The 13,511-nt window shown below is 37.7% G+C and overlaps 1 protein-coding gene and 1 long non-coding RNA gene across 2 annotated transcripts in view; one reads left to right on the top strand and one right to left on the bottom strand.

The window, feature by feature from the left end:
• colec12 (collectin sub-family member 12) overlaps positions 1-9,074 on the bottom strand; it is a 33,155-nt gene extending 24,081 nt beyond the window's left edge. Inside the window, exons 1-2 of the mRNA XM_080906859.1 lie at positions 8,633-9,074; positions 5,366-5,416 (exon numbers count right to left, since the gene is read on the bottom strand). Coding sequence (XP_080762985.1) covers positions 5,366-5,416; positions 8,633-8,639 — 58 coding nt within the window. The 5' untranslated portion in view covers positions 8,640-9,074. The remainder of the gene's footprint in view (positions 1-5,365; positions 5,417-8,632) is intronic.
• A 1,228-nt stretch (positions 9,075-10,302) lies between these two features.
• Positions 10,303-12,919, top strand: LOC308383277. Its single transcript, XR_013969113.1, has 3 exons — positions 10,303-10,442; positions 11,361-11,453; positions 11,584-12,919. It is a non-coding gene; the product is annotated as an uncharacterized lncRNA (long non-coding RNA).
• Positions 12,920-13,511: the final 592 nt, after the last annotated feature.

Raw genomic sequence — 13,511 nt, 5'->3', positions numbered from 1 at the left:
TTGAGATATGCTTAAGGTTTGGTTAGGCTAGTGGTTCAGGCTAGACAACTAAAATTATGGCAGGGCTAAAAAAAAAAAAAATCTGTTGGTCTGTAAGAAATGACTAACTCTGCTACTGCAAGAAAGCCAGACGCACTGCAGTTCCACCCCACCTGGCTTTCACATCTGAACACCCTTTTCCACAAATTTGGAGTCAAACATTGAAGATGGAACAATTTATGGTCAGCTGAAGCTACTACTGCTTATACACGCAAGAGGCCCTCAGTTGGAAGCAGGGTGAAGTCAAGAAAGGTTTATCTTTATGCAGAATGTGGAAAAAACAACGTGGCAACAACTTACGTGTACTATTCCTTAATGAATACAACATGCATGGGGACAGTGGCCTCTGACGCACATAATGACACACTAAAGTCACTCACAACCCAGAAAAAAGAATAAATAGATAAAGGTTTTTTTTAGAGGAACCCTGTAGATTGAGACAAATGATGTGTGAATAACTACTGCACTGATAATGTGAGCATCAAAGACCAACATTAGCGGATGTACCACAAACAACTTTGCATTTAATGTCTGGTTTACAGTAAATGATAACACAAATATCTAATCAGCCAATCACATGGCAGCCACTCAATGCATTTAGCCATGCAGACATGGTCAAGACGACCTGCTGAAGTTCAAACTGAGCATGGGGAACAAAGGTGAATTTACGTGACTCTGAACATGTCATGGCTGTTGGTGCCAGACGGGCTGTTTTGAGTATTTCAGAAACTGTTAATCTACTGCGAATTTTCCTCACAACAATCTTGAGGGTTTAGAAGGAATTGTTAAAAACAGGAGAAAATATCCAGTTCTTGAAGGAAATCAGCGTATAGGAATCTTACCGAAGTCAGTTATTTCCTGTTTTTGCTTTTAAATTGTGTTACTGCTCCAGCATGTACCCCTTTAAAACACAGCTGGATCCTTAACTTCCTGTCTGACAGACGCCAAGTGGTCAGACCAGGCAGCATCACCTCATCCCCCATCACACTGAACACTGGTGCTACACAGGGGTGTGTACTGAGCCCTCTCTTGTACTCACTCTACACCTATGACTGCACGGCCACTAGCAACTCCAACATCACTGTGAAGTTTGCGGATGACACTACAGTGGTGGGTCTTATCACCAAAGGTGATGAGACGGCCTACAGGGAGGAGGTCAGCGCCCTGACCCACTGGTGTCAAGACAACCATCTCACCCTCAACGTCGCAAAGACAAAGGAGTTGATAGTGGACTTCCGGAGGTGCAGAGAAGTACACACCCCCATCACCATCAATGGCGCTGCTGTGGAGAGAGTGAGCAGCTTCCGCTTCCTTGGTGTACATCTGGCTGAGGATCTTACGTGGTCAGTACACATAAACAAAACAGTGAACAGGAAACTGAGACTACAGTTCCCATTCCCAATTTGTGCTCACCAAAACTGCATAATTAACTGGTCTAAAGAGCCTAAATTTTTCTTGCAACATTTTAAATAAAGAACAAGAGAGCATGGATCCATCCTTCCTTGTATTTATGGTTTAACCCCCCCGGAGATAGTATAATCCTGGAGATGGTGTAATACTGTCACAGATTTTTTTGGCACACTTTGGGGCAATGCTTACATGCAACAGTCTAACTCTATCCCTTTATGACCACAGTGTACCCATCCTCTCTTGGCTGCTTCAAGCAGAATTACGTGCTATGTCAAAAAGCTCAAATCATCTCAAATTGGCTTCTTGAACATGTCAATGAGTTCATTGTACTCAAATGGCCTCCCTACTCACCACATCTGAATCCAATAGAGCATCTTTGAGATGTGGTGGAATGTGAGATTTGACTCATGTAAATCTGCAGCAACTGTGTGATGCTATCATATCATCGCGGATCAAAATCTCTGAGGAATGTTTCCAGCACCTTGTTAAATCTAATCTCCTTGGGTCTGTTCAGCTGCCCTGCGACTGTCCCTCTTTGATGCTCTGAACAGAAGCTCTTGTGGCATGCTTTACCATTTACCGTAAGTCCATTCCTGCCAGACTATCACTGGTCAATCCAGGATTAACTTATCTTCTCTGTGTGTGAGAAAGAGTTTTTTTTTTGTTTTTTGTTTTGTTTTGTTTTTGTTTTTTTTTTTGGGGGGGGGGGGGGGGGGTTGTCCTTCATTGTTTCTATTTTAGTTACCTAGTTTCTTAAGTTTGTTTTTTTCTGTTTGCAGTCATATTCATATTTTCACTCTGTTTCCTCCCAAGACTCCTGCTCTTTATTGAAAACACCAGAAAGTGTTTTTTCATTACGACAACGGAACATAAAGTGCATGCATGCGTGTTCTGGAAGTGGGGTGCAAGTAACAAGGAGGCATTTAGAAAGCATTCTTTTCTTGTAATAAACTCTGCATAAATTAAAACCACTTGTTCCCAAAAATAAGTCAAGCAAAGAACGTGACTCATCAGCTCCAAAAAGAAAAAAGAAAAAAAAAGAAACAAAAAACAAAAAAACCAATAACCCAAAAACAAAACAATGGAAAAATGTTTCCCTGTGGAATTAGTCAAAAATAAATGCAGATTACAAACTGCAAAAACAACCACTGGGCACTGAGTGATGCTAAGATAAAGGAAGCATTTTAAAATAAAATAAAAAATAGATTTTTCCACTTCCCTCTTCCCTCTCTCTCCTTTGGCATTTTGCTGACACAGCACAGGCCAGACCTGAAACCCACACTCCACCTCTGTCTCATTTTCTTTTTTGGAGTACGGGCCGGCAATGAATAAACCTCCAGTATGGACACAGGAAGCAGCTCAGCAACTTCTCAGGTTTGGACGTACTCTTAGTGGGAAAACAGACCACTTGTGAAAAGTAAATGTCAGAATGAGTCAACACCATCTTTCCTGTCATTAAAAGAAGACATAGGAGACGCAGGGCAACATACCATTTTTTGCTAATGTATAAGTGTAGGAGACAAGTTAAAGGTACAGTTTAACATTTTTTGTTGAAGAAAATCCCTGAAATGCAGGGTGGATGTATAAACTATGCAGGCTACATGTTTTTCTAAGCTTCCCGTCTTCATGGCTTCTAGCTCCCTGTTTTATGCAAAGACGTGAGCACAATATCAATCTGCTCATAGTATGTGACTGTTTATATCGAAACATCAAACTACATCTTGAGTGGACAAACAAGAAATGCTGATGCTTCCCTATAAGACTGAGGACCTAAATGACTAGTTTTAGTATGAAAAATATAGAAATGACGTGCCGAGTGAATATGTTTTGAAGGTCTGAGAGCAACATGAAACAAATTTCTCCCTGCCAATCAAAAACTAATATTGCTGGGGAGGGAGGGATTGTGTTTCTTGTACAGAATCTGTGCCAAAGAGCAGTTTTGATAGGTTTCAAGTCCAGCAACTACTTGAAAAAATACAATTTAGGTATACAACTTCCCTTATCGCTTATGTGATCTGTTTAGAAACCAGAGGTCAAACAGCTCAGTAAAAAGTGCAGATGGTCTGAATAAATAATAGGCAACATATATATTGTCTGAATGACACAAAAACACATTCATAGCAACAACGATGTTTGGTTTGGAAGCAAAGAAATGCAAACTGCCCTATTCTTGTAAGAAGAGTTGGATCAGCACATGCATTCATGTTTAACGCACATACAGTAATAGACAGCCTAGAAAATAAACAAAAGCTACTTGTAAAAATAAACAACATTTGGAACGTCTTGTACATGAGATACATTGTTATCCAAAATGCTGCAACAAGAGTACAAACAGGAACCAGGAAGAGAGAACATATTTCTCCTACATTAGCTTCTCTTCCTGATTAAAACCAGAACTAAATTTAAAATGATTCTTTCCATATAAAAAGTCCTGAATAATCAAGCTTCATCATATCTTAGAGACCTCATATTCTCCCAATACATCACTTCATTCTCAGACTGCAGGCTTACTTGTGGTTCTTAGAGCTTCCAAGAGAAGAACAGGAGGCAGAGCCTTCAGCTTTAAGGGCCCTTCCCCCATCGAACAAGCTCTCAGTTTGGATTCAGGACAAAGACACCCTCTCTAGTTTTAAGACTGGACTTAAGCCTTTCCTTTTTGATTAAACTTATAGTCGAGGCTGGATCAGGTGGTCCTGAACCATCACCTAACTATGCTGTTATAGGCTCAGGCTGCTGGGGGACTTCCTATAATTAACTGAGCTCTTCCTCTTCACTCACCTATTTTCACCAATAATGCAATTACAAGCTAATATTGTGTGTCACTGACTTGTCTTCTTTCTCCAAAAGTTCTCCCTATGCTGTCCTTTTTCTCTTCTCCTTCCAAACTGTCATGTTAGACAGCTTCCCCCACACAGAAGTCTAGCTGTGCTGTAGGTCTCTTCCTGTTAAAAGGGAGTTCTTTCTTCCCACTGTCACTAAATGCTTGCTTGTAGAGTTGTTTCTTTCTAATTGTAGGTTCTTTACCTAAAATTAGAAGACTGTTGCTGCAAATTGGATCTCTACACATAAAATTTAAACTGACTTTAACTTATTTAAGGTAGGTATTTCACCTACTGCATTTAGGCTGCATAAACACTAAGGACTCTGTAACACTCAAATATTAAAGGGATAAAATTTGATCTGTTTTTATTGGGCATTTATGGGAATTGCAGGAAGCTGCATTCCATTTAAGCACCACACATGGTGTCTGAAAATTAAAGCCAGTACAGAAATGTCTGAAATGTACATTTTTCATCCAACAATGGGTACCTCCTCTGTAAAAGAAAATCTTATGTAGTGTTTGTGGACTCTCAGATCCACTTTACATATCAGAAATCTTTCCTGTTGCCTACAGATTCTGCATATGTCACAAGCCAATGGCTGATATCAATATAGCCATACATCTAGGATGTTAACAACATCTGTTTTGAGGTATATATATATATATATATTACCTGATGAGTGGGTAAGTCAACAAACCTGTCTGCATAAGACCCAAATACATACCAAGAACAGATCCAGTGGGAGGCAGTTTTTATGTTTTATATAGCCCAGGGTTTAACAGAAGTACACATGTGCTGATAAAACTGCAAAGTTATCAGCTAGTCAGGAACACCCAGGATATTGTGGTTTCTCGTTCCACTGTAATCCTTTTCTGTTATAACAAAGAAATAAAATAAAAATGAAAGCTACAGCCAAAAATAAGTACCTTTCTCGGAAATGAGTTGCAGTCTGCATTTAACCTCAAGGATTATTGCAGATGGGCTACAGCCAAGACACACACAAAAAAGTGTGCAAAATCACTGATGTGTCATAAGAAATATGAACCAGTTAAGGTGGTCACAGCAGATGGTTCCAGAAGTCACTTTATACTTACCAAACCTTTTATAACCAAAGGACTGCACCTCCTCCTCATCAGCAAAGTCGTCTGGAAGGAGAACAGTAAAAGGGATAAAATTTAATGGAAAGTAAACAAAAAGAAACCAAAAACCAATAGAATGTTAAATTCAGTCAGACAGAAATAAAGAGATGTGAGCTTGAATATACTGTAAACTGTGCCTGTTGATGAAGAGATTGAAACATTACTGAAACCCTAAGATTAGCTTTTGTTTTCTACACAAATTACAGTTTAATAAAGAACAGACTTCTCCAGTCAATTTAAATCAAAATTTTCCTTTGTAGAGGATATTTAAAACCATGTCTCTCTCAATGAGTACTGTAAGAAAATCATATAGGAAATGTTATTTGTTGCCCACTGAATCTGCCTTAAACATTTTAAAAACATGTCCAAAATGTGTCCAACTGAGATCGTCTAAATCAGACTATCAACATGTCCAACCTTGACAGGATTGAACCCCAAAACCACTGTGTGGGATTATTCTCCCATGTCTGTGGGAACAACTCTAACCCATGAAAATAAAGAAACAAAACATGTCCCAATAATCTTATGACAAAAACCCCCTTTTTCATCTATATAACCTTAAAAGGGGCAATAAATGTCTGAAGACTAGAGCAGTGACTCTTTTCTATCAGTGCTTCTTCAGCTGGAAACGGGAGAAGTAAGAAATGTGTGATGGGAAGCTGCCTCTTTCCAAGGTCTAGTACTGAAATAAATGACTCTGACCTTTTAGCAGACCCCATGGACAGAGAGCAGATGGAGCTAAGAGGTGACCAGAACAATCTAAAGTGTTGTAAAACATACTAAACCAATCTTACAATTTGTGTTTCCCTATCCCTACACCCCCAACAACCTCTTTCCTGTTTATGTTTCCAAGTAACATGAAAACATCCCATTACAATAGTTGTATCAGTGTAAGTCTGGAGCTGCTGAAAAGTCATTTTTGGGAAATGGAATTTTACCCGAAGGGCTGACCTGAAAAAAGCGCAAGTCAAAGTGAGTGTTATTTGGATTTGGCGATGCGTACTGCTGCATGGGGCCAGGATACTTAAGAAAGATTGTTTAACATTCCAGAAGCAGATACTAGTGAGACTAATAGTTACATAATACTGAGAGGACACAATTTGTCCATTTTGGAAGGTTAGGCCATCTGTCTCTCTGATATAAACAAAGTCCTGCATGGAAAAGAAAGTTTAAAATATATAACAATGATAATAATAATAATAATATAAGATTTTTCACACCGTTACTGATATTTACTGATTTAAAACTCTGACATATATGTTGGCTGATATTTTTTTTCTACCAGACAGATGAAACATTGCCAGATTTCAATAACATTTGTTATATATAGATATTTATGAGTCCTTACTAAGATAATACAAAGAAAAATAATGTGCTTTATTGTCACAGCAAGTGGTGGATTACTTGTTTCTGCGCCGCCTGACTTTGCTTGGATCAGCTAGCATTCCAAAAGTGTTGACAACAGAGAAGTTGCATTAACAATCATAACACAATTGAAGGGTGTTTCTTCGATCTCTTCTTTAAATGCTGATACCAGTATATTGAAAAACAGCTAATATCGCCCAATATATTGGCCCCATCAACATCAGTATTTTAAAACTTGAATCCTACAGCAGTCCAGTGCCTCTTTGTGTTTGCCTTCTATAAGTATCTATTTGCCTTTAATTATCTTCTGTATTAAGACGTCCCTTCACATTTATATTCAAATTTTAAATGAAAGCAGTAACAATACATACAGATAAACAGTGTAAAAATACTGATATTTATCCTGTTAAAATCTCTGCTTGTATTAGCAATGTGCAGTATCTGTAAGATTAGAAAAAAAAATACACTTCCATGTCTCTATATCTATATAAAAATAAGCAGTAGGATTCAGTAGAGTGGAGTTCCTTAAGGCTCTGTGCTGGGGCCTATTCTGTTTTTGATGTACATTCTTCCTTTAGGCCAGATAACACAGCAGTTTCTTGATGTTTCTTATCATCTTTTGCTGGTGATATTCTGCTATACTGCTCATTTAAGCCTTCTGAAGGTCACAAACTCTCCAAGGTCTCCAAATTTAGGTTTTATTCTTGGTCAAGCTTTTTCCTTGGAGTGACACTTAAAATGGATAGTAAGAACCTGTTTTTGTGATTTGAGAAACATCTCAAAACTTAGATTAATTGAGTCAACAAGTGAACCTGAGATGATAATTCATGCTTTTCTTTCTACAAGACTGGACTACTGTAATCGTCTGTTTACTTGTCTAAACAAGAAAGGGCCAAGAATCAAAACCTTCTAGTGGTCCCCCACACCCGTTTCAGAACTCGAGAGGAGCCTTCCAAGCTGTTGCGCCCAGATTGCAGAATGCACTTCCTCTATTTCTACAGAGTATGGACTCTGTAGAGTCTGATCCTAGCAAGTATTTACCTGCCTTAATGGATTTTATATGATTTGCGGTTTTTTTTGTTTTTGCATTGAGGTTATGCAGTGCCATAATTTCTGAATTCTTTAATTTGATGGTCAGGCCATAAATCATTCCCTTTCATTATTATTATTATTATTATTATTATTATTATTATTATTATTATTATTATTATTATATTTGTTTTTCTAAAATCAGGAATATCAGAAATTGAAAGTATAAGGGCAATGTCTGTCATTCTGCTGGGCGGAAATAATGTGAAATCCCAGAGATGATCAAAAATGTGGTCAAAATGTGAAGCTCTCTAAGAGAGACCACAAGATGGCAGTAACCAGTGTTTTTTATTTGTAAGAGGGAAACAGCTTACTGACCTATAAAGCTTGGACCTCAGAGACTGACATGGAGGAGCTTAATTTAGTCCAAAACACCAGGGCAATACATGAGAATCGCATCTGGGAAATCTTTATCTAAACCTTGATTTAAAACAACACGTTCTCCCTCCCGAGGCAGTCACACACTGCACCATGATTCATTTTTTTCCTAAGTTTTGAAAAGTTCTCCTAACACGGGTTAGTGTTTGATGTGCAGCAGTGGACAGATGCAAAACAATCCCAAACAGAGTGCCTTAATTGATTCCAGATGTTAGACGCCAGTTGTAGCCTACGCATTCCTCATGCCCCAGACTGAGAGAGAGAGAGCGCGCGCAGAAAAGTGTGACAAAAAAGCGCGAGAGGAATGTGGGGTAAACAGAAAGTAGACCGAAGTTTGCTATTTAGATATTTTCCATCATTTTAAAACTTTTGTCCCCAGACTGAGCTTACCTTTCATTGTGGTTTACAGGACTCTACCGTTGTGAAGCTGCTGTTTGAAGTCACATCCACAGCATCGCAGTGGCATTTGCCCGAAACCTCCCGTTATGCGCCAAGGCACCTTGAATCCGTGGGCTTTCCCGGTTTCCTTAGCGTGTTGATAGGTTATTAAAAAGAATAATAACAACAATAATAAGATTTCAAAGCTCCATCCGCAGCTCTTTAAGCTAGACCTCCTTCAGCGCAGGTAACTTTAGTGCTGCATAAAAAGGACGCACTTTGCTAAAAATAAGAAATGGAAGAAGAAGTTCTAAAAAAGTAGGGAGGAAAAATGTAAAATAGTTATGTGGTTGTTGGAAGGGATGCTGAGTTTGAGGGTGTATCCGAGTCATGAGCGCTCCAGTCACACCCGCAAGAGTAACAGGAGAAACTCCAAAGTGAAGGAATCCATACGTGAGAGGAAGTGGCTGCTTGGAGAAACCACGTGTTCCTCACATCTGTGCGCACCGTCTGCAGAGGGTGTTTGCACATACACACACAGCGCACAGCTGCCATTGTGCGGTTCATTTTGATTTCCCCAGTCTTAATATGGGAGAATGATTCTGAATTATAGTGATTCCAAATGTTGTGTTCCCCGTTATTGGTTCAGTTTTTATGTCCGAAAACACAAAACCGAAGAAGAACTCAGAGTGGACTGAAATGTTTGTCTCATGGCAAACTAACTAACTAAATACATAAATAAATAAAATAAAAGGTAGAAGACTTCTATTTTATTTTCAGATTTTCCATATTATAGTTTTATTTTTACGTCATCATTCTTATTATTATTACTTTTTAAGAGGAGCTCCAGTTGTTTAAATATGCGCAGTTAAAAATGTGAAGAAATTGGAGAAGATTTTTTTTCTCTTTTGGTCGCTTGGGGAGCTAATTATCACGAGGTGTTAGGGCGTCCAGAATACATGAGGAGCTCTTGTATTCATTTGAGGATCTGAGTACAATAGTGCTCCACACTTCTTTTGATTCTCTTTTGGTCTGTATAAATAACTGCTCAATAAAATGGAAAAAGATGCAAATATTGAATAAAGGGGTTATCAGATGAATAAATACAGTCACACACATTTTATTAGGTGCATGCTGCTAATGCAGGTGTCATGCCAAAAAGTCACTTCCAATGTTTGTATCTGTTTTCATGTCTAATATCCCTGCTCCTCTTTGTAAACAGGCTGTAATCAAGAGAATTTATCAATGGGTTTTACCTGTTTTGCAAGGATCCTTATGAGTTCCTAGTGTGAATTGTAGCCTCAGTTTTCTGTTCTTAGCTGACAGGAGTGGCACAGTTTTTAACAGTTTTTAACAGTTTCATTCATTATAATTCAGTTCTCTGCTTATGTCTTCAACCCAGGACTTCAGACTTTGATCAGTGCCACAATATTAAACATGACACACACACCCAGCACTATTTGTGTAATTGATTATTACACTCTAAGAAATGACACACTGATGTTGGTAGCATTATGTAAATGCTTCATGTTAAAACTAATGCCACCAATTGATTTTTAACTTTAAACACAAGTATGTTGTTTTGAATTTAATTAACAACATAATATTTCAATACAACAAAATGCAGTAAATTAAATCCAATGTAAAAAGTTCATTTAAAATGAAGAGCACTTTAATTTAAAGAGGATTGTCCTAATAGGCTCTCCGTACTTCTGAGTTTGCACATGTGCAGTGTGGAAGTTTGATCATCCGCCATTTTCAACTGAGACTTGCATATGCTTAGCATCCTGGATAGAATCCATCGCCATCTGAGGATTATTTGGTAAGTTCAACAATTTAAGGATGACAAATTTGATTAATGTATACTAACTGATACACATCTGACACTTTCGGGAATACTTTTGCATTTTTTTTAAAACAAATGATGCCTGGCAAATTTTTTAACACTCTAGCTTGTATACCTCTCTCACATGTTAGAAGTATGAAAACATTTAACAAATATTGTTGAACCTGCTTCGGTGTAATTTTCCAAAATCTTTTGCGATTCTTGTTAAGATGAGACTTGCCTACTAAGACCGACAGTTTTAAAATTACTCCCAACATCTACCGCACCTGCTCCCTGACATCAGTAATGACCACTGGGAGCGCCAGCGATCCTGTAGTTTGAAGAATGAAATGAATGTGTAGTGTATTTTAGAAATGTGCATCAATTAAGTTGCTACATTGTTTGAAAGAATTCGACTCCATGTTGATTTCTGGTTTAGTGTCAGAAATCTTCACTGAAGAAGCTTCACTTTTCTTTCCAAGCTCCTTAGACTACGATGACCTGGGGATGACTGTGAACCTTCACAGACTTATTGTTATCCACAAAATGTCATGATAGGATTTTAAGTCCATATTGCCCAGTTCTAATCTTCTATTTAATTTTAATATTTTTAGGGGCACAATTATTAAATATATTGTTGAACAATCTAGAATTGATTAAAGCAAAAATGAAAGCTTTCACGTAATGTCAAAATTGAAAAGCTTCGATTTTTGGGTTCATATATTTGTTAATCTGACACAGAGGAGTCAGTGCCTTACCAATCATGAACCTCACTGCACATCACTGATGTGAGTTATGAAACATTGCTTAATCACATATCTGCTATGTGTTAATATTTTTGACTTTGTTTTGTAAAGAGGTTGAAAGGAACCAAAATAGGAAACTTCTCTCATATTGAGTTCTTATCTCCACCAGAATCCCAGCGTTGATGTTTGACAGGAATGCATTCTGAAAGCTGTCTGTGTCTACTTAAATGAAAAGCCAGATGACCTGTTCAAGGAATTCTTGGTAAGTTAAAAAAGGAAAATGATCAGTTATTTTCCTTTTTTAAATTTGGGATTGGAAATGGAAGGTGGACTTACTTGTCCATATGTATATGTACGCAATTAACTTATCTTTTTTTAATTTTTATTTAAAGGATGTGGATCTTGGTGCAAGCAGAGAAACAGAGCAGCTGACTTTGGGAGTCTATGTTGTCAGACATGAGAGCAAACTCTGCAGATACACCTGAGGACATTGGTGTCATCATAGAAGGATGCACTGTGCTGCAAGCTCTTAGTGATGTGGCAAAGGGTTGTGCCCTCCTGCTTGGACTAATCTATAGTCTAAATCTGAGCTACCCAAAGCACCTGAAATACACATTTGAATTTCTTCAGAAGGTGCTGATGGAGTTGGATGGGAACAACCTATCCATGAAGGTGCAGGTTCTGAAAAACAAACTGCTTGAGTGAAACAGCCTGCAGTGAACTATAGAGGACACTGAACTTTAAGGTTCTCGAACCCTTCTCCTTGCACTTCATAAACTGTTCAGTTTGAATTGCCACAAGAACTTCTGCAAGGCCTTTCACTTTTCTGCGTTCTTTGTTCTTGAACCTTTACCAACATCCAACTACACTGAAAAAGACTGCTCCTAACTTTGGACTTCAGTTTAAGTTTTGAAGCAAAGGTTATTTTTCTAAATATGGACAAAAATGACACAAAAGTAATTTCTACCTGCTGTTAGCAGGGCTGTATTGTGGGCTTTTCATTGTAGCCCAATCAAGTTTAAATTAAGTCATGTTAATGTTAAAAATGTTGGAATCACAACACTTTCCAGTTTTAATCATTTCAGTTTAACATGACATTCTGTATCTTGTCTTCCTGCACCTAAAATGCACTTGAATATATGTAAAGATTGTTTGGGGGAAAAGATCTAGAAGCATTTGAATTGCTCAAAGTGTGCTTCAACAAGTTTTACACAAAGTGTTATTAAAGTTAGGTTAACTGAATAAACTTGTGTTCGATTTATTTAATTTACAAACTTAAATAGACTAAGTTGCAATTCTGTTAAAGTGATTTAATCCTATAGTTTCAGTAGAGCGTGTTTTGGGTGAGTAGATTTATCAGATTTACTTAAAATTTGTTGTTCAAATTAAATATATCATACATTTTATATTTCACTAACCCAGTTGTGTGGAACCGGTTGACATAACTGGGTGGAGTAAATACAACATGTTATTTCTCAAAGTAAGTACAGCTTGTTTTGGTTGAGTAGGTTTTATTTAGTCTTCTCAATTTAAATCAACAAGGTTAGTTATATCAACATTATGATATTCAGCTAATACAACATGATTCTTTTGATTTGCATTTAATTATCCAAATCTTATCAGATGTACTTAAAATTTCTTGTTCAAATTAAATGTATCATACATTTTATATTTCACTAACCCAGTTGTGTGGAACCGGTTGACATAACTGGGTGGAGTAAATACAACATTTTATTTCTTAGAGTGTATCAGGATGTCCAAAAACCTCCCAGAAAAGCCTTCAGTTAATCCAAAATGCTGCAGCAAGAATACTGACAGGAACTAGAAAGAAAGAGCATATTTCTCCTGTTTTGGCTTCCCTGTTAAATCCAAAATTGAATTCAAAATCCTGCTCCTCACATACAAGGTCTTAAATAATCAGGTCCCATCTTACCTTAATGACCTTGTAGTACCATATTACCCTATTAAAGCACTTCACTTTCACACTACAGGCTTACTTGTTGTTCCTAGAGTATTTAAAAAATAGAGTGGGAAGCAGAGCCTTCAGTTTTCAGGCCTTCTTCTTCTGTGGAACCAGCTTCCAGTTTGGATTCGGGAGACAGACATTATCTCTACTTTTAAGATTAGGCTTAAAACTTTCCTTTTTGCTAAAGCATATAGTTAGGGCTGGACCAGGTGACCCTGAATCCTCCCTTAGTTATGCTGCAATAGGTGTAGGTTGCTACGTGATTCCCATGATGCATTAAGTATTTCTTCTTCAGCCACCTTTCTCACTCACTATGTGTTAATAGACCTCTCTGCATTGAATCATACCTGTTAT

The sequence above is a fragment of the Rhamphochromis sp. 'chilingali' genome, assembly GCF_963969265.1.
Source record: "Rhamphochromis sp. 'chilingali' genome assembly, chromosome: 16".
Classification (NCBI taxonomy): domain Eukaryota; kingdom Metazoa; phylum Chordata; class Actinopteri; order Cichliformes; family Cichlidae; genus Rhamphochromis; species Rhamphochromis sp. 'chilingali'.
Note: the sequence above shows the minus strand (reverse complement) of the source record. Positions and strands in the feature narration are given on the sequence as shown.